This window comes from Anolis sagrei, chromosome 5 (genome assembly GCF_037176765.1).
Source record: "Anolis sagrei isolate rAnoSag1 chromosome 5, rAnoSag1.mat, whole genome shotgun sequence".
NCBI lineage: Eukaryota > Metazoa > Chordata > Lepidosauria > Squamata > Dactyloidae > Anolis > Anolis sagrei.
This window is the reverse complement of record NC_090025.1, coordinates 187,071,312-187,093,163: the sequence shown is the minus strand read 5'-3', so window position 1 is coordinate 187,093,163 and position 21,852 is coordinate 187,071,312. Positions and strand designations below refer to the sequence as shown.

The 21,852-nt window shown below is 40.3% G+C and overlaps 1 protein-coding gene across 8 annotated transcripts in view; it reads right to left on the bottom strand.

The window, feature by feature from the left end:
* The window catches only part of USP6NL (USP6 N-terminal like), a 166,903-nt gene that overhangs the window by 27,998 nt on the left and 117,053 nt on the right, over positions 1 to 21,852 (bottom strand). For all 8 annotated transcript variants that reach the window (XM_060776515.2, XM_060776521.2, XM_060776517.2 and 5 more), the window contains 5 exons: positions 19,070 to 19,150; positions 10,655 to 10,762; positions 6,968 to 7,077; positions 4,041 to 4,089; positions 219 to 339 (listed from right to left, as the gene is read on the bottom strand). In XM_060776515.2, the coding sequence (XP_060632498.2) occupies positions 219 to 339; positions 4,041 to 4,089; positions 6,968 to 7,077; positions 10,655 to 10,762; positions 19,070 to 19,150 (469 nt within the window). The remainder of the gene's footprint in view (positions 1 to 218; positions 340 to 4,040; positions 4,090 to 6,967; positions 7,078 to 10,654; positions 10,763 to 19,069; positions 19,151 to 21,852) is intronic.

Below are 21,852 nucleotides of genomic sequence, written 5' to 3'. Positions count from 1 at the left end.
TAACAATGTCCCTCCAAGAAGAGCTTCAGTAGGCTAATTTACTGTATATGATTTAAAAGCAATATTTGATGCAGATTTCTTTAAAGGGCATTCATTTACATCATATTAATTGTTGCAAATACCACAATCTGAGATACTATGACTCCAGTTCTGAAGAGTAATACTCAGTTGGATCGATATTAAATGGCATTTTAAAAAAGATTTCAGAAGTGGCATACCATGCATAGCATGCTTGGGTCCTGACAGCAGTTTCACCAGGGCCCAGAAGGCATCTTCTTCATTCATATACATAAGGAGCAAAGCAGTGATGTGGCTCATTCCCTGACAATAGCCAACCTCCTAAGGGAAAAAAGAGATAAACAAAGGAAATATACTTTAGAAGTTTGCAAGAACCTCATACAAATAAAATGACCACACTGAGCTTCCCTGCACGAACAGAAACTGTTGTGGTCAATCCAGAAATCATCTAAAGAATTGCATACTTGAGTTTCCCTTCCTTGGCTGCCTAAATGAAGAAGAGGAGTGAACAGAAAAGAGAGTTGTTACAAGTGTCAGCCTTATAGGAAGAACTACAATACAGTTAGCCCCTCATATTTGTGAGTTTGACTCTTGCAAATTTAATTATTCTTAGATTAGGTTAAAATGTTATTTCTCAGAAACTCTAAGTCTTCCAGTGCAATTTTATGGTTAGTTTTCAGTGGAACATAACCCTAGAATCATGCTGACCTGCAGATTTCTAAGGAGGTGTTTTCAGGTTTTAAAAATAGCTAATTTTATTTATGATGTTTCACTTTTACAAAGGTTGTGTGCGCCTAATCATGGCGAATGTGGAGGGCTGAGTGTACTCAGCTTCAAACTTATGCCCTCCAAGTTTGAGAGCTTCAAAAATTTGGGTGGGAATCTGTGGGAAACTAGTGTGGCCCCAAATGTCCCCTTCGGGGGGGGGGGGGGGGTACAGAGGGGCATTTTTGCCATACGTTTAGGTCCAAGAGAGGATTTTTCTCCCAGCAAAATAGGAAGTGAGCAAAAGTCACATCTAATTGACTCTTCCTGAACCCTAAAATAATCAAATCCACAAAAGTCAAACCTGTAAATGTGGAGAGCCAACTGAAATAACTCTCTATTCCAGTATCCTACCTCTTTTTACATACTAGTAATAAATAAACTTAATAATAAACCTTATTTATATCCTGACACCATCTCCCCGAAGGGACTCAGGGTGGCTCATAAAAGCACTCAACAGTGCAAACATATAAAATACATCAAAGTACCTAGGCAAAGAAACACAATAACAATAAAGTCCACATAAACAAACAAATCACATAAAAATCCTGTAAAACCCTCTGACTTAAAAGATTCAATAAAACACAGCAGTGACTGCACATATAAAATTAAACTGTAATTAATATCAACCCCGTAAAGTGCTAGGGTGAAAGAAATCACAAAGTCCTCAAATGTAGTAGATAAGGTTCTAAACATGGTCGAAGACCTGTTTGAAACCTCCTCCCTATATTTCTTTGCCAAATCTTGGTTGAGGGAAAGTTTTGTAGATACTGTGACTCCAGCCTGCCACAACTTTCTATTATTTATCGTGTCATCAGCAACCATTGTATTACAATTCCAACAGAGCAAAACAAACACAGAGATTAAAAAGAAAAAGAAAAAAAAAGAAAGAAAAAAAAACCACACAGATTTTGTAAATTTGGTATTTGGTTAAATGTCCTTTGACCAGTATTTGGCCACTTGGAGTGCCTCTGGGGTTGCCGCAAGAAGGTCCTCCATCGTGCATGTGGCAGGGCTCAGGGTGCATTGCAGCAGGTGGTCAGTGGTTTGTTCTTCTCCGCACTCACATGCCGAGGATTCCACCCTGTAGCCCCATTTCTTAAGATTGGCTCTGCATCTCGTGGTGCCAGAGCGCAATCTGTTCAGCGCCTTCCAAGTCGCCCAGTCTTCTGAGTGCCCAGGGGGGAGTCTCTCATCTGGTATCACCCATGAATTGAGGTGCTGGGTTTGGGCCTGCCACTTTTGGACTCTCGCTTGCTGGGGTGTTCCAGCGAGTGTCTCTGTAGTTCTAAGAAAACTATGTCTTGATTTAAGTCGTTGACGTGCTGGCTGATACCCAAACAGGGGATGAGCTGGAGATGTCTCTGCCTTGGTCCTTTCACTATTGGCTGCTACTTCCCGGCGGATGTCAGGTGGTGCAATACCGGCTAAGCAGTGTAATTTCTCCAGTGGTGTGGGTCGCAGACACCCCGTGATAATGCGGCATGTCTCATTAAGAGCCACATCCACTGTTTTAGTGTGATGAGATGTGTTCCACACTGGGCATGCATACTCAGCAGCAGAGTAGCATAGCGCAAGGGCAGATGTCTTCACTGTGTCTGGTTGTGATCCCCAGGTTGTGCCAGTCAGCTTTCGTATGATGTTGTTTCTAGCGCCCACTTTTTGTTTGATGTTCAGGCAGTGCTTCTTGTAGGTCAGAGCACGGTCCAAAGTGACTCCCAGGTATTTGGGTGCGCTGCAATGCTCCAGTGGGATTCCTTCCCAGGTAATCCTCAGAGCTCGGGATGCTTGTCTGTTCTTAAGGTGAAAGGCGCATGTCTGTGTTTTAGATGGATTAGGGATCAGATGGTTTTCCCTGTAATAGGCAGTAAGAACACCTAGAGCTTCGGAGAGCTTCTGTTCTACCATCTCAAAGCTCCCTGCTTGAGCAGTAATGGCACGATCGTCAGCATAGATGAAACTTTCTGTCCCTTCTGGCAGTGGCTGGTCATTTGTGTAGATGTTGAACATGGATGGAGCAAGCACGCTCCCCTGAGGCAGGCCGTTCTTCTGTTTCCGCCATCTGCTTCTCTGGCCCTGGAACTCAACAAAAAAGCTCCTGTTTTGTAGCAGGTTTCCTATGAGGCGGGTGAGGTGGTAGTCCTTTGTGATATTATACATTTTTCTCAGGAGGAGGCGGTGGTTCACAGTATCATAGGCTGCTGACAAGTCTATGAAGACAGCTCCTGTGATCTGCTGCCTTTCAAAGCCATCTTCTATGTGCTGGGTCAGGTTCAGCACTTGCGATGTGCAGCTTTTGCCTTTTCTGAAGCCAGCTTGCTGTGGGATCAGACAGGGGTCTATATTTTCCATAATTCTATGCAGAATAAGTCTCTCCAGAACTTTGTAGAGGTGGCACAACAGGGAGATTGGTCTGTAGCTTTTTGGGTCATTACGGTCTTTGCCTGGCTTCAAGATGGCGATGACTCTTGCTTTCCTCCAGATTTTGGGGATCTGACAGGATGCAGTGCAGTTGTTCATCAGCTCCAGCAGCCAGCGCCTTGCTTTTGGGCCAAAGTTCTTGATTTGTTCCATCCGTAGATCATCCAAGCCAGCTGCTTTGCCATTCTTACATTTGTTGAGAGCCATGTCCAATTCAGTAGATGTAAAGGGTTCATGGAGGTTGTTGTTCTCAATCTCCGGCTGTCTGGCTATTGGTTTCTTTCCTACTTTGGTGGCAAGGTTGGGTTTCCCATTCTTCAAGAGTTGGTGTGCTATCTGATCTGCCTTTATGTTGGCATGGGTATTAGTTTGTGAGGGATCGTTGCTCAGCCGTCTCAGCAGCCTCCACGCCTTCTGGCTGCTCCTGCCCATGTCGACCTCTGTGATCAGCTTGATCCACTGTTCTTTCTTGGCTTCAGAGATGGAGGACACAATGCTCTGCGCTGCCTGAAGAGTCTGCTCACTGAATGGGTCTTCGTTGTGGAGCCTGTAATAGTTTTCCAACAAGGCAGCTGTTTCAGAAGTTATGCCCTGGAGGTAGTGGGTTCTGCAGCCTCAACTTTCTAATCTTCACAGTTTCAGACAAAAATATATCCACCAAAAATTGTTCAGGCAATTTGGTCAAGAATTAGCAACTCCTTATTTTACAATTGCTAGGTGAAATAGGAAATATCCCAGCTGCAGAATCCTTTTTCACCCTTTAGAATTTATGCTTCTTTATATACAATTACAATGAGTAAACATACATATCTATGTACTTACACACAGTAACTTACCGTATTATACACAGAATATGCAGCTAAAACATGGAATAGAGATTGCTGCCTGGAGAAGAGATAGAAAGCAGAGGAAATCTGGTAAAAACATAATTTTAAATTAACACCACCCCAAACACAGTCCACCCCCACAGATGATGGATACTAGGATTTAGATGGGAGACAACTAGGAAATACCACATTTATATTTTTTATAAAGGGCTAGGAAAACCTCTGCCAAAAGCCTAGACTATTACTGCAGTCAGAGCTAAATACTGTACGGAAAAGTGGTCTGATTTAGTACAGGGGAAGAGAAACAAAGAAAGTTAAGAGAGTGGGTTGTTGTAGGTTTTTTGGGCTATATGGCCATGTTCTAGAAGCATTCTCTCCTGACGTTTCACCTGTACTTATGGCAGGCATCCTCAAAGGTTGTGAGATCAGACCTCACAACCTCTGAAGATGCCTGCCATAGATGCAGGCGAAACGTCAGGAGAGAATGCTTCTAGAACATGGTCATATAGCCCGAAAAACCTACAACAACCCAGTATTTCTGGCCATGAAAGCCTTTGACAATACAAAGTTAAGAGAGCCTATATTGTGTTAAACTAATTTCAATTTTGTGTTAAGACGAAGGACAGGGCCTTCTCGGTGGTGGCCCCTCGACTCTGGAACTCTCTCCCACTGGAGATCAGAACTGCCCCTTCCATCTTGACGTTCAGAAAACAGGTGAAAACCTGGCTATGGCGATTGGCATTCGACGAGTGAGTCGATATTCTGTGATATGGATGGATGACGATGAATGACGAACGATTTTATTGTGACGACTGACCATTGTAATTATTTGGTTGCATTTTGCTATTTTAATGTTTTAGTTTAATATGTAATATGATGTTTTAATGACTGTTTGTGATATTACTGTTGGAAACCAGACCGAGTCCCTCGACAGAGGTGAGAAGACCAATATACAAAATTGCTAAATAAATAAATAAGACTAATGTCAAAAATAAGACAGCAGAAGACAACAGGAAAACACAGGTAAAGTCAACTGCAGCAGTGTAAAACTAATATGCACCCTGTATATTATTGGTGTTTAACATGTCCTAGAGATTGGTCAGTTTGGTTGCCTTTGCAGTTTAACATCACCTATGGATTGCTTTTACAACATAGCGCTTGATTTAAAATAACCTGGGGTGGATGAGCCTAATGAGGCATTTCATTGCACAATCTTGTGCTTGCCTTCAAAGGAAAAGCAGGTCCTGAATTTCAGTGTTTTACATAATAAGGAACTCTGTAAAGACACACTTTATGGTCACAAGGTTTGTGCACTTCGCCAGTGAGTCTACAGGGATTCCACTGTGCATAAAAGGCAGATATTAGAGAAGAGTTCTGCACAAGGGAGGAAACTGTACTTATTTTACAGCATAGAATGTTGCTAGTCTGGTTGTCAGGCAATCCACTCTATTCTTTCTTCATTTCTTATTCACATTAACCATTCATTTCAACAAAACTGAATACAACATTTAATGAAGATGTTCAATTAAAACACCATGGTGAGTGTTCTTATTTCGTGTTGAAATTAGAACCACTGTGAACGCCTTGAGTCCTCTTCGGGGTTGAGAAGGGCGGTATACAATGCCACAAATAATAAATAAATAAATGTTTTAAATGTCCTTTTTTCATATAGTGAATTGTCTTATTGATTTTATGTTTAATTATATGGTATTGATCTGTGATTTAGTTTACGCATGTAAGGCATTGAATTTTGCCATTATTTCAGTGTAAACCACTTTGAGTTCCCCTGGGGGTGAGAAAAGCAGTATATAAATACTGTAAATAAATAATAAATAAATACATTCTCTTTTGATAAGGGCGGGAAACCTCTAGCACCCAAGATGTTGGTCTCCAACCTTCATCAGTCCCAGTCATCATATGGCTTATGGTCAGAGATTATGGAAAAGGTTGCCCAATAAAATCTGGGGGGCCTTCTGGAAAATGGAAAAGGGTTTAGCAAGGGAAATATATTCACCCTGCTTTAAATCACACCACTTTAAAAATTATTTATTTATTTTGTTGTTCATTTGTTCAGTCATTTCCGACTCTTTGTGACTTCATGGATCAGTCCACGCCAGAGCTCCCTGTATTTATTTACTTACAGTATTTATATTCTACCCTCTCACCCCGAAGGAGACTCAGGGCAGATCACAGAATACATACATGGCAACATTCAATGCTGTTATACACTGACAGGACAAACACAGTACACAGATACAGGTATATAGGCTTTTCCCATCTTCGGCATCTTTGAGGTTGTGCTCAATTCCAGCCACGAGAGGGTGCTGTTGCTCCATCTTCCATGCCGAAGAGCCCTGTTCACAGACTTCCTCCTTTTGATTGAATCACTGACTTTTTTCTGTTATTTTCTTATAGTGCCATTAAAATAACTCCCCTATTTATCTACTCACAGCTGTTTTCAATCTGCTATGTGGGCAGTGAGGTGGGCTGAAGGTCGGGCGTACACCCCCAACCGGGCTTCAAACTGCCAATCTTTTGATTGGCAAGATTCATCACACTGGTGATTAACCTGCTATGCTACAGCCCGGCTTTACATCTCTTGCCAGATTATTCTCCACTTATATTTCTTCTATAAGGGAATGCAAAATTTAAACTTCCAGTGGCAATATCGTAGCCAATGAGGTTAATCCGTGGCGTTATTATTAATCATTGAAACTTCTATGGTTTTATTTGGAATTGCAGAATCAAAGTAGTTTCCATGTGGAATCTAGGGACACAAAAACTGCATATACTGATAAAAATGAATATTGTTTTTAGAATCCAGGGGTTTTAAGAATGCAGAACTCTGCCACACTTTATATCTTTAGGTATCCAGAAAATCTGAAGTTATGCAATACTAGAAACCAAACAAACAGGATAGTTTTTATCTTACTTACTTAACTCCATATCTGTCTCTGAACATGATATGATCCCGATACGTCCGATTCACATCAAGATCAATCTGTCTGATGTCTGGAGAGCTCCCTCTTGCTTGGGTTTTTAAGGTCTAGGTAGGCGAGAGAATGCGTAAATAAGTGCATCCTACATAACCTTGCAATGTTGCAGAAGACTTAACATGAGGCATTGCCCTTCTAGTGAACATCTCCAGCTATTGGTGACTACACCTCCAGTACCTCTGTCAAGAATGGACAGAGGTACTGGAATCAGAACATTTGGAAAGCAAGAATAAAAGACAGCTGTTCCCAACAGTGGCATTAGCTTACTGGGAGAAAGCATCATCCCCATGAAAGTATGGCTACAAGACAGAAAGTGGGTTCTTCAACAAGCTGCAGTCCAAATGGTTTCTCCAGGTTGTTTATTACAGAATGACACAGGTGCTTGGACTTTCAAGTGAGCCACTCAAGCTCACCTTCCAGAAAAGGGCAGTTAAAATGATCAAGGGTCTGGAGAACACGCCTTATGAGGAACAGATTAAAGAACCGGGCATGTTTAGCCTGCAGAAGAGAAGGCTGAGAAGAGACATGATAGCCATGTATAAATATGTGAGGGACAGTCAGAGAGAGGAGAGAGCAAGCTTGTTTTCTGCTGCCCTGGAGACTAAGATGCAGAAAAATGGCTTCAAACTACACCTGAACATTAGAAAGAACTTCCTGTCTGTGAGAGCTTTTCAGCAGTGGAACTCTCTGCCCAGAGTGTGGTGAAGGCTCCTTCTTTGGAGGCTTTTAAACAGAGGCTGGATGGGCATCTGTCAGGTGTGCTTTGCATGAGATTTTCCTGCTTCTTGGCAGAGGGTTGGACTGGATGGCCCATGAGGTCTCTTCCAACTCTATGAATCTGGGTCTTGTCCCTGGCCCAGCCTTACTGCCATGATACCCAAACTAAATTTAGTTGATGGCGGCAAAAGCACAAGTTCTTTAACCTACGCAATTCAAAAGGCTTCTGCATACAACTCAATTCCCTTCCAGCATTCCATATATATCTCACACACACACACACACACATATTCTCCAAAAGAACATTTCAGCCTTTGTAATGCTTCATATTAGATTTCAAATGTTATTACGCGGCACATCAAGAATTCTATAAATGCTATTGCTGGGAGCATCAGATCACCTCTCTGAACAATTTCAAGATAAAAAATAACCAAAACCTCATTTCAGAATAAAGGGAATTGGCTTTTATATGCCCTGGTAGTGCAGGTTGGCTTTCTTTTCTTTTCTTTTCCACTCTCTCTCTCTCTCTCTTTTTGGCCTTCCTTTCTTCTACTGTTTTCCAGCACACATCACTAGATGGCATCCATAACCTTTGAAGACAAATCCACTTGTCTCCAGAATTGTGTATACTTGATTTTTCTGGGCTAGCTCACAGTTTTGGTGAAGAGAGCTCATAAGGATTAAAAGAAAGAAAGAAAGAAAGAAAGAAAGAAAGAAACTCCTGCTTGGCAGATTATTGATGGTTTATTTACAGTCCATTACGTTAATGGATTTTGGCATTTTCGCCTGTTGATGGAGAATGCCACTTTTTAAGAAACATTCCCTATAAGTAGAATCTACAGCTGGAAGAAACCTTCTTTCTATATGCCATGTTGGATTGCTATTTACAGGGAATGTTTTGGTGTTACTGGGGAGGAGGGGGGTGTTTAAACAGAAGGAAAAATATTCAAATACAGCCACCTGCAGTCTAAAGTAGATACAGCCCATTCTACCACTGAAATCCTATGTGTGTAAATAGACAGAGCAGTCAAGAATGTAAGTGAAAGCTAACAGAAGCTTGTCAGAAAGGCTTAAGTGATGCCAAAAAAGAAAGCCAATGTTTGCATCAATACATGGGAGTTCTAATGGTTCATGCTGAATCCAAGACACTGGCTCAAGGCACATCTGTCAACTTATGGAAAGAAGCCCCGATTCAGTGACAGAGCATATATTTGAACTAGAAAAGGATCTCAGATTCACTCTTTAGCATCTCTAGGAAGAGATGGAGAGCAAATTCTTTTTAAAAGCCAGGTGAATCACTGTCAGCATATACCAGGAAATGGCAAACTGGTAAACCCTGAAGACACTTTTATATCCCTGAGACCCTTCAGTGGCCACATGAACTGGTTGCCAAAAAGCAGAACAAATACATAGTACTGGCTGGAAGACCACTTATGGTCTGTTTCTTTTTGTATTTTAAATGCTAAACAATATGGTAGAGCTGCAATCTGTTTAGAACTACAACTCTCAGAGGCTTCTTGGATAGACAAATCACTCAAATCATCAAATTGGGTCAAGAAAGGGAGTGGTTTGGGGGATCTGGAAGGTCGAACACCACAAAAATAGCCCCAGGAACCACATATTCACTGCATTTCCCTTGAAATAGACAAGACTGAGCTAAACAGATTGAATCTGTACAATGCAGTCTCCTAAGCTATGAAGTACTGGAGGGCAGCTGTATATGTTAATTTTAAAGCAGCCACTGGAGATTCTTATTATGGCATGAGTTGTAGCTCTAGAACAGTGGTTCCCAACCTTTTTTTGACCAGGGGCCACTTTGCCAGGGACCATTTTGACCAGGGACCAATCTCCAACATTAATACCTAAATGGTTACAAATCAGTTTTTGGCCAACTTTAGATTTGGCTTGGGGTGCTGATTCAGAAAATTGCATTGGATAGACCATATCAGCTCTAGTTTCTTATACACAACATATGCCATGGTCAGTAACAGGGAAGGAGTGGAAGGCAGTGTGAAAGGAGCAGAAATAAAATAAATAAAATAAAGTGGAAGGAGGCTTGTGGACAAGATTTTCAACCTCACGACCCTCTGGTGGTCCATGGCCCACAGATTAAGAACCATTGCATTAGAAGAAGAGAAATTTAATCCTTCACCTTGTTCTGCTCTCACATTTTGAAGCTAATGCTGGGAAGGATATGTTAATATTGTGCTTAGTCCTGCTCTTCTCCTTTGCAGGACAAAAAAAGGAGTGGAGACTAGACAATTTAAATAAGAAACCAACTCTGGAGAAAGATATTGTATTCTACAGTCTTTTGGGAACACCTATAATCTCTCACTGGTTGAGTTTCCTAGCCAACACCCCAAGTATCAATGTCTACTGATAAGATTTAAATTCAGCACTGTTTTGAAAGCTTAAGACAAAATAACAAGTGTTCAAGAGAGTGTTTATCAAGCAAGACACTGCTGATCATTGTTCTGTGTGTGGACTATTTGTTGCCTTGAAAGTCATTTATTTACTTTTAATGAGTAACCTGAGAAGTGACTCATGCAATCCAAACCAGGATATAAACTGGTGTCAGAACCATGGAATTTTATTTGCTGCCCTCTTCCGCAAATAATGCTTTCAATAACACCTGACTGCCTTTGGTACAACAGAAGTCTATGCCGGAGTGCATAAATCTTTTCCCTTTCATGTGGAAGAAATCATACCTAAGGACCTAAGATAGTAAGAATATGCCGTCCAACATGCCAGTAAAGGTAGAGTCCCCCAATTCCAGACCTCATAAGGATTATGTCTTTGGGCTATAGTTTCCATCCCAAAAAGTAATTTTTCTATGCTGTGGGAAAGTCAGTGATGCTTTAACATTTTCAGATACTGGAGCACAATTAACATCCAGACTTGGGAACTCACATTATAGTAGTCTTTCATTTCTTCTTTCATCTTGGGGACATCGAGCAACAAAGACCAGATTTCACCTCTCAGCTGTAATGGAATCCCTTTATAAATTCTCCTATGGAACTATATAAAAGCAATTGAGAAAGAAAAGTTAACATAAGAAAACATCAAGCAGAAAAGCTACAGCTTTTTCACTACTTTGTTTTCTCTGTATACTGAGAAAGCCACACCGTAGAAATGAAGCAACAACATTATTAAATTTGAGAGAGTCAATATATGTCCTACTGATTTTGAGGACATTTTTGGCCCATTTGAAAGATTACTCACCAAGTATGCTATGCACTAAAAATTCAAAAAAATTAGGGAGGAACAATGTGAGAACCTGTAAAAAAACGAAGCTATGTTTTAAAGCATAACAGGTTTAAAGTAAGGGACAGGACTGGACAATTGGGTGCAATAATAATAATAATAATAATAATAATAATAATACTTTATTTCTACCCCGCCACCATCTCCCCATTGGGGACTCGGAGCGGCTTACATGGGGCTAAGCCCGGACATCATAATACAGCAATAAAGTCAAAACATATACAACAGACAACACATCATTATCAAAGTGACACTAAAAGCGGAAAAAATAATAAAATAAACATTCCAACAAACACAAACACGGTAGTGATAACAATGGGCGGGCCACATATTCAGGATAAAAACAGTTAACAAACTATGATGAAATAAAATAGGAGCAGGATGTTTATATGGGAACAGTTTGTTCCCAAAATCTTTCCATGATCTTTCCTGGTGGTCTCCCATGCATGTACTATTTATTTATCGTGTCAGGAGCAAACCAACAGTTGTATTGCATTTTAAACAAACACACAAACCACAAAGTTTGCAAGCTTGGTAGTTAATTAAATGTCCTTTGACCAGTAGCTGGCCACTTGTCGGAGTGCCTCTGGTGTTACTATAAGAAGGTCCTCCATTGTGCACGTAGCAGGGCTCAGGCTCACCACAAAATGAGGAACTGTATTAAGGAGTTGTGACATTAGGAAGGTTGAGAACCACTGCCTTATGGGTAGATGGGGTCTCACAAAATGCAGTAAAACACAGTTAAATGGTCAATAGAATCCCACTAGAGGTTGACAGTGCAGAGGCATCCTTGCTTCATAAGGTGGAAACTCTATAGATAGGCTTTACCATGAACCAACTCCACTGCTCAGCACACAATTCCTTTCAATAGCTGAAACTACATTATCGTCTACTCTAGCAATCCTTCCCTTTGGGCTTTAACCTTATGTCTGTCTTTCAATATATGTATTTGAATGGTCTGTTTTTATCTATCCATATATTTATCTACCTCCCCTCAAGGCTTAAGGAGTAGTGGGTCACGAATAAATTGATGTTGTTGTCATTGTCTTCATCACTATCTTTGGACTATTGTCTAAAATGTGCTTATTTCACTTGGAATTTATGGGGTACAGTCCAGTCTACACATATTTGTGGTGTTGGTTAACACAGCTGTTTTCAACCTTTGGTTTTCCAGACATTTGGGACATCAAATCAATTATTGACCAATGGATACATAGCAACTGAGAGGTGAAGTCCAATAGATCTGAAGGACCAAAGGTTGAGAACCACTAAGTGAACAGAAGTGTGCAAAGAAAAAACTGTTTCTCAGCCAGGTAATAGACCTCCTTAAGATTGCTTTTCTATTCATGAGGGAAAATACTCATCCCTTTTCCTACATAGGTGGAAAATACCTGAAGGGAAGAATATTTGACAGGAACTGAGCTCTCTTTGCCACATTCCCCTATACAACACAGAACCTTAATTCTGATGGTTTTATAGCCCTCTGGAGAAGCATTTTAGGTTTCATGATGGACGCAAGGAAAAGGATTACCCCCTTGTGATTCCATAAAGATAGATGTTTCTGTCATCAGAAACATACCTTTGGATCCTGGACTTTGAATAGAAGCAAAAGGATTAAACTGTCGCACTCTCTCTGCTTCTAGCTAGCAGCAATGTGTAGCTACTTCTTAAAAAGCACCAAGGGAAAAAAGGCCTTCTGTGTAACATCTAATTTGATCCTGGAATGCATACTAATGCAGAACAACGGGAGCACATTTTAGATGAGATCTTATCACAAAACAAATTGTTATTTTTCAAAAGCGGCGGCTGAACCAATCAATAAACGATCAGACACTTAATCTCCTGGCTCTGGATTATTATTTACTAATGAAATTAATTCATTAAGAATTTCACAGTGGTGAAACTTTGCTGCCATTTCAAATGCTGCATGGAAAAGATGAGTAGCAGATTTTGCAAGCTTGCTCTGCGGTTCAATTCCATTACATGGTGTGACTGTTTCCTTTTAACCTTGCAATGGAAATTAAATCCTTCAAAGCCATGCGATATTTTGCATCCATGAACACAAGGACGATTTTGATACCTAAAGTGTCGAAAATAAGTGTTCAATGCAGAAGATTAATTTTTACTATTATGTGATTATCACTTAGGGTGCGTCTACACTGCAGAAATAATGCAGTTTCACACCATTTGAATTGCCACAGCTCAATGCTGTGGCATCATGAGTTATGGTTTGGTGAAGCACCAGCACTATTTGACAGAGAAGGCTAAAGACTATGTAAAACTAAATCTCCCAGGTTCCCATAGCATTGAGTCATGGCAATTAAAGTGGTGTTAAACTACAATAATTCCACAGTGCAGCTGCACCCCAACTCTCATCGATTTAGAGTGCTGGGACATTTCTCTACCTTATGTGCAACAGAAATAGTAAAAGATCTTGGAGTCCTTGTGGGCAACAAGTTAAACATGAGCCAACAATGTGATGCGGTGGCAAAAAAAGCCAATGGGATTTTGGCCTGCATCAATAGGAGCATAGTGTCTAGATCTAGGGAAGTCATGCTCCCCATGCTCTATTCTGCCTTGGTTAGACCACACCTGGAATATTGTGTCCAATTCTGGGCACCACAACTGAAGAGAGATATTGAAAGCTGGAATGTGCTCAGAGGAGGGCAACTAAAAAGATCAAGGGTCTGGAGATCCAGTCCTATGAGGAGCGGCTTAAAGAGCTGGGCATATTTAGCCTGAAGGCTGAGAGGAGACATGATAGCCATGTATAAATATGTGAAAGAAAGTCATAGGGAGGAGGGAGCAAGATTGTTTTCTGCTTCCCTGGAGACTAGGACGTGGAACAATGGCTTCAAACTACAAGAAAGGAGATTCCATCTGAACATTAGGAAGAACTTCCTAACTGTGAGAGCCGTTCAGCAGTGGAACTCTCTGTCCCGGAGTGTGGTGGAGGCTACTTCTTTGGAGGCTTTTAAGAAGAGGCTGGATGGTCATCTGTCGGGAGTGCTTTGAATGCAATTTTCATGCCTCTTGGCAGGGGGTTGGACTGGATGGCCCATGAGGTCTCTTCCAACTCTATGATTCTATTATTCTACTTAACTTGTCCAGGCACAGGGCCAGTCCAGGAGCTTAGATGGAAAAAAAATTTTTTTCCACCAATGCTTGAAAAATTGATGTTTGTGCACTTCCAATTTCCCTCTCTATAACAGCTCTGGGAATTGGGTGCTGGGATCTTCTTAATGACATGAATGCATATATATGGATAATGGATGGAGCAGAAGGTGCTATTGTGTAGCCCTATGCACAAGGTCTTAAACCTCACCCACCCTCTGTAGTTATCAGGCCTCAGAAAGGGTTACAGCTACAGAAGTTGAGATGATGGAGCTCTGACGAGAAGGGACAAGTGGATGCACACTTCCATTACCTTCCTCTTTGGGACAAGTCAAGATAGATCTCCACAGGTTTACCCCACACCTTACAGGATAGTCCAGGCAGGGGCAAACTTCAGCCCTCCAGGTATTTTGGACTTCAAGTCCCACAATTCCTAAGTGTACCGGTTGCTAGGAATTGTGGGAGTTGAAGTCCAAAACATCGGAAGGGCCGAAGTTTGCGCATGCCTGGGATAGTCCTTTGTGCTCCATCAAAAGAATAAATAAATTAATACCATCCAAAGACTGCTTACATAGGGGATGACACAGAACTGCATGGTTACAGCAATATGCGCACATGCCTGAGGCAGGAATATGATCATAGTTCAGAGTTCTGCTATGAAAGTGCTACCATAAGGATCTTTCCACCTTGATATACAGAAGCCATAATTGTACAATTCTGCTGTTGAGTACTCTGCGTATCGGCTCATCTTTGGAGGACAACTACATTTATCTGATTCTTATCAAAATGGAAGTGGGGATGAATTTAGAGTTGTAGGGGACTGCAAGGGCTCAAACCTAATATATTCCTAAAAGATGCCAGTCCAACCTCTGGCAAGTCCATTCCACTCTTGAACTGTCCTTATAGCACATTCCAGTATCAAATAGTTCTCACTAGAAACACTTTCTAATGTGCCTAGTTCTCTTGCTTTAGCTCAAGCTAGCTTTGGGACTTGAACACTGAAGATCAGACAACCTGTCCTGTTGCATACCATCTTTGCAAAATGGGACCACTCTACAGGTGGTTGTTGTGAGGGTGAATGAGGTAAGGAAACAGCATTTCCTACTGTGTACATATGGAATGAAGACAATTTAAGAGCAGATAAATAGTCTTTGTCTGATGGAATAATTGATCAAGAGAGATGGAGGAAATGGTAATACACCGTGAAAACAGCTGCAGCGGCAGCTGCTGTGCACTCCAGGCGAGAGGATCTTGGGACTTTGGAGAATATGCCAGCTGTGAGCGTGATAAATCCACAGTGCATGGGGGCGAGTGGATGCTGTATCTTGAAAAATACAGTTTAAGAAGGCGCAAGGGAAGGAACCAATTAAATTAAACTAGTAGGAAGTAAAATCCATAAAGATGAACAACAATAATTATGTAGATTTTTTTTTAAAAGGTGGAAAATAAGAAATATAAATATAACTCATTTTAAAATCTTAGTCATGCTTTATGGCCTGTACACTTTATCGCCCATAATTCCACAAAAGGGTTTGTTTATTTATTTATTTATTTGCAGTATTTATATTCTACCTTTCTCACCCTGAAGGAGACTCAGCTGGTATATCACCAGCAACTATAAGATCAATCAACCTAAAGGTTGCAAGCTGGAAGCCCCAGGTCAGTGTGAGCAGCCGACTGTCAACCCTGCTCACTGTTTAACTAAGCAGTTCGAAAAGAGCTTTAGCTGTAATTAGAGAAATTAGGTACCGCTAAAAGAGGGGGAGGTGTTTGACAACGCCATAAAGAAAGAAGATGAGAAAATGCTGGGTGACCAAAAGGAAGGAGGAAGTCCTGACAGCTCTTCGCCATAGAAGATGGAGCGACAGCACCCTCTGTGGCTAGACCTGAGCCCTACCTTCCATAGCATCAAACAACATACCTCCATTCTGTTCTGTCTGTCTGTGTACTGTCTATACAAAGCAGCATTCAATATTTGCTGTGTATTTGTACTGTGATCCAGCCTGAGTCCCCTTCCAGGTAAGAAGGGCGGAATATAAATAAAGTGCTGTTGTTGCTGTTGCTATTGTTGTTGTTACACTGCAAACATTCATGCCATTTTCTAGACAAACAGACAGAAAGACAGACAGAGGTATTTTTGGCATTTCCACTTCGGTGTCTGGAGGTTATGCTCGATTCTGGCCACAGGATGGAGCTGTCACTTCATCCACTATGACACCGAGTCATTTTGATCGTATTTCCTCCTTGCTCTTTGACCCCTGGCATTTTTATGATGTCATAAAGTATCTCCCCCCACTTCAAATGGTTCCTAATTTCTCTAGCTCAGCTCTTTTCGAACTGCTTAGGTGGACAGTAAGTTAGGCTTAACAGTCAGGTGCTCAATCTGATTTGGGCTTCGAACCTGTCACCTTCCAGTCAGCAGTGATCTATTGCAGCTGGTAATTAACCACCTGTGCTACAGCCCAGCCCCTGGCTAAATACTAAGTGACAGTTTTGAGTCCTTAGTAGAATCTTTATTATCCTCTTCACTTTGGACAAACCTGTGAAATAATTTTCATGTTTCAGGACCCCAGAAAAAATTAATATATTTATAACCTACAAAAAGGTAGGTTTTCCCTTTTTTTCCCAATCATGTCTTACGGAATTGCTAGGAACCTCACTCAGAACCTTAAGGTTCCAGTGAAACTTGGTTAAGAATTCCTGCCACAGTAGACAAAGGAATGTAGTTTTCCCAAATTCATAATGTTGTACAGTACAAAAAACATACTTGGCTTTTTGGGACCAATTACATGTAATATACAAGAATAATTAGTATGGCACATGCCTTGAGAGTTTTGCTACTCATGGTGCAGTTGGAGAAAATCACTATGTGGGAGTTTTAAGAAACAGTTTGAACCTCAATTATACATTTTCATTGCATGTAATATAAAAAATACAACAGGCAAAATATATAGAGATGCATTTCAGGTGGATTGGGGAGTGCTCCATAGTGGGTTGAAGAAGTGGATCATGAATCCATGGATATGGCGGGTTCACTGTACTTTAAAGTTAGCTTTCTGGCATTTCCCTTCTGAATTTAAAATTAGCTTTTATTGATTCCTAAACTGCAATCATAAGGTGACAGTTTGACATCAACACTCTCCATAAATTTTGCAAAAGCTCCATCTACCTCTTCCCTTCTTTTCTTCCTCCTTTCCGTTCAGACAGCTGCTCCATCATCAAGATAGTTAGGAAACAGCAAGTCAGAAACATACCGCTGAAGGCATTTGAATGAGAATACAGCAAATGACATTTTTATTCAAGGCATCCTGAATCCCATGACCACAACAGGGCAAACAAAGCTTTACTGCTGGTGGTGATTGACAGTTTGATGTGCCTTGACTTCAATGCAGGGAACAATATAATTAAGATGCAGGTCAAAAGAGGCACCAAGCGGCATATGGAGAAGCAGAAGTGGTGATACCTTATTGGAGGAACAAAAACACAGGAGGAAGCAAGTTAAAGGTTGGAGATAAGAGTTGAGCGTCTGTCTCCACCATTTATTTATTCAGATATTGGAATTTGCAAAGCGATTTGAATTCTGAATTGTTCTTGTCCTTTCAAAAATGTTATGGGGGTAAGCCAATGGTTTCCTTGCCCCAGGGTTACGCAAGGCAGGCGGCACCCCACAAGGCTATTTTTGCAGCACCCCCATTGCAAAGCATTCCAAAAACTGTTGTCAAAATCTGGTTGCAAAGGACAACAAGCTATTTATTTACATAAGTGGAGGGTCATCAGTTTGCTGCTGCAATTCTGTCTCTTGGATTGACACAAATTCTATGCTTACTGTACAATTATCAATCAATATTTCCTGAAGAATTATTTTTCTGGAGCTAAGTTGCCAATAGAATCACAAGCTATGAGGAGAGGTGGGCAATAAATAAATTATTATTACTATTATTATTATTCTGACACAAAAACACAGTATGTCACAGCAAATGAGATATATAGGCTGGATTTCGTATCTCAAAATCACAATAACACTTCCCAAGCGTCTAGGATTGTGTGATGTATTTTCAAATGATGGTGCAGAACCAAGTAAGGTGGCCTTTTGCAGTTGACAGATGATGATTTTGTCAATGTTTATTGTTTCCAAATGCTGACTGAGATCTTTTGGCACAGCACCCTGTGTGCCAATGACTACTGGGACCACCTGTACTGGTTTAAGCCAGAGCCTTTGCAGTTTGATTTTGAGGTCCTGATAACGGCTGAGGTTTTCCTGTTGTTTTTCCTCAATGAGACTGTCACCCGGTATGGTGACATCAATAATCCAAACATTTTTTCTTTTTCACAATCGTGCTGTCTGGTATATTGTGTTCCAAAACTTTGTCAGTCTGGATTTGAAAGTCCCACAGTATTTTTGCATGTTCATTTTCCACTACCTTTGCAGGTTTATGATCCCACCTATTCTTTACTGCTGGCAGGTGGTACTTGTGACATAAGTTCCAGTGAATCATTTGGGCCACAGAGTTGTGCCTTTGTTTGTAGTCCGTCTAGGCGATTTTCATGCAACAGCTGAGGATATGATCCATGGTTTCATCAGCTTCCTTGCATTTTGGGTCATCCGCTGATTTTTCAATCCTGGCCTTAATGGAATTGGTTCTGATGGCTTGCTCCTGGGCTGCAAGAATCAGGCCTTCTGTCTCCTTCTTCAGAGTTCCATTCATGAGCCATAATCAGGTCTTCTCCTTATCAACTTTTCCTTCAATTTTGTCAAGGAAATTTTATTATTATTATTATTATTATTATTATTATTATTGGAAGTTTTCCAAAAACTAAATTCTTTGTATTTTTTGCTATTTAATAAATGCTATGATGTATAAAAGTGAAAGCCTGATACTCCAGTATGCAATTCATTATTGCTGCATTCAGCAGTTGCAAATGCCTTGCAGAAACATTTAACTTTACCTTTTCAGTGTTCTTATATTTCTCCCAGCTCTTCAACATCTTCAGCCATTTTGAAGTTCTTTCAATTTCAAGCTGCTTTTGCTGAAATAAAATTAGAGCCCATTATTCTCTTTATCCTCCTTGCACCACAAAGCATTTTTAGGCATTTACAAACATTTATGAATATACACAACCAGCCATTTAATATCACCAAAAATGCTGGTAAGAATTTTAATTCAAATGCAAATTTTAAAGGAATGATTTCTTTTCTGTTCCCTTTCTTTAGATTTTTTTTCCCACTCTTCAAGTTTGGCCAATTTAAATGGTGTATGGGAGGAAAAAGCAGTTTAGCATGTGAATTAGCAAATAAACCTTGTTCATGCATCAAACCTGAAAAGAAGTTGAAGTGATACTACTTCAAATAACAGTACAATGCTTTTGTTTTGCATCTGGAGTTTACCTTATCTAGTAAAAATGTCAGACTCTGCATCAAAAACCCCAGAGAGAAATAAGGATTTTGGAGAATACTCCCCGATAATTTATAATTTATATTGTCATATCTCCCAGTGTTTTAAAATTTTATCTTTGAATTTGGCCCTGGCCAGCGTAATCGTCTGTGTTTTAATGTTTGATTTTATATTGCTTATTGTGTCATTTATTATATTGATTTTGCATTTTATGTATTTTATTTTCCGTTTTGTTGTGCTTTTTTGTTATATTGTGTTTACTGTACTGGTGGGCATGGCCTCATGTAAGGCGCACCGACTCCCCCTGGGGGAGATGGAGGAGGGTATAAATTATTATTATTATTATTATTATTATTATTATTATTATTATTATTATGGTAGGAAGAGTATATTCAAGCAGCAAAGCAGTTTCCAAACGCTGCTAAATCCTTCCATTGAGAGACCAGGTGGGATTTTGGTGAACCTAAATGCAAACTGAAGCTGAATCTCTCTACTTGGAAAGATGAAGCAAGACAAGGAACACAGAATAATAATAATAATAATAATAATAATAATAATTATTATTATTATTATTATTATTATTATTTATATTCCGCCCTTTCTCCCTGGAGGGACTCAGGGTAAATTCCAAACATAAAAGGCAAGCATTTACTGCTCGAACACAACAACAGTACATCCATAATAACGAAATCTGGAATGACTTTATGTAGTGGATCCTTCCTTCCCACCCTATCATCAATGAAGGAGAAAAAAAGCAGGGTTCAACCTTGTCAGGGTGGGCTTGGGGCTGGTAAAATGACATTTTGGCTTGACCCGATAGGAACTTCAAAAAAGATAGACTTTGCACCTTCAGTTCTGAAGTGAATCTCCATATCAGGGAGCAGCAGAAAGAAACATTTTCTACAGTGGTGGTGGGCATGCCACAAGAAGACTTCAGGGAAGGTTTTGTGGCAAGCAGTGGTTGATTCCCCCCCCCCCCCCAACAACTTCCCCCAAAAACCTCTCTAGGGGAGCACAGGACATTTTTGCCAACTTCTGGAATCCCCCCGCCAGCCATTTTAAGCCAGGAGGTGCCTTTTTAAAAAACAGAAAGTGGCTTCTAGTAACTTCCTCTTGTTAGAAAATGGCTACTGGTGGCCTAAAATGCCCTCATCCTGCCATAGGGCATTTGGAAACAAAATTGTGTTGTTGTTGTTGTTGTTGTTGTTGTTGGGGGCTGTGGCCTTCCAAGGTCTCCTGGAAACCAATGCATCATCTTAGCCTCCCACTCTTGCTCTATAGGTGAGAACATTATAACCCTACAGACCTTCCCAGAATATAGAGACCAGATAGGTCTCCTTAACACCTGCCGATCTCAGCAATATGTTCTAACGTAAGTAAGCTTGGAAGTACACAAAACTTATAGCAGCTGTCATATTTTTACTAGATTGTGCTGGTCAATCTTGTAAAAATAAAAATGAGAATTATTGACTCTTGTTTTTCTGCCACACCCTTGGGAAATGTGCAATTTCAGCTCAAATACTGCTGTAGAGACTAATCATAGGCCTGCACTGCAAGGAAAGAGATGCTAAGTGACAACAGGTCTTTACTGTAGAGACTTCATTACAATAATTTGAGAACACACCACAATGCCTTAATATAGACACACCAAGCAGACTATAATCTTTTCCCCTGGTAATAAACACCTACGGAATCTTTGAATTCATTCATCATGTTAGGTTCTAGCAAGGTCCACCCAAGTCTGCAAAACTTCTGCAAAGCTGTGTAATAAGGGCTTTCTTCACAACTCTACAATTTGCTAGTTACTTTTGATTATGTTAAGAAGAGACTTTAGTCAGTAGATAACATACACTTGAGTTCTACAAGAGAACTGCAGTAAAACATAGTAATCCATATCTGTACTAGTAAGAACAATATTTTTTATTGATTAGCCATTAGGCCATATCACAATACCAAACCAAACAACAAGGCTTGGTAAGACTCTATGTAATAAATTAAAATAAGACACTTATAACAATGCAGCAAATAAATATTATAAGGTATGATAAAACTGAGTATATACATCGTATTTTCTTATCAACCCTAAAATTTACCCCGATCAGTCCCACATATGTGGTTCTCAAACGTATTGTTTTGCTTAAAAACAGAGCTGTTTTATACCGTATCTGTTCTAGTTTATTCCATAACTGAATGATGAAATCATAAATCCTGAACAACAGAGGGAGTCCCAAGAAGTTTGAAAATAAAGGAATACCTGCACTGAAAACTCAGGTGAGTATGTATTCTCTCAAAAGAGTTAAAAACATCTAATATCTTTCTCATATTTGAAATGGATCC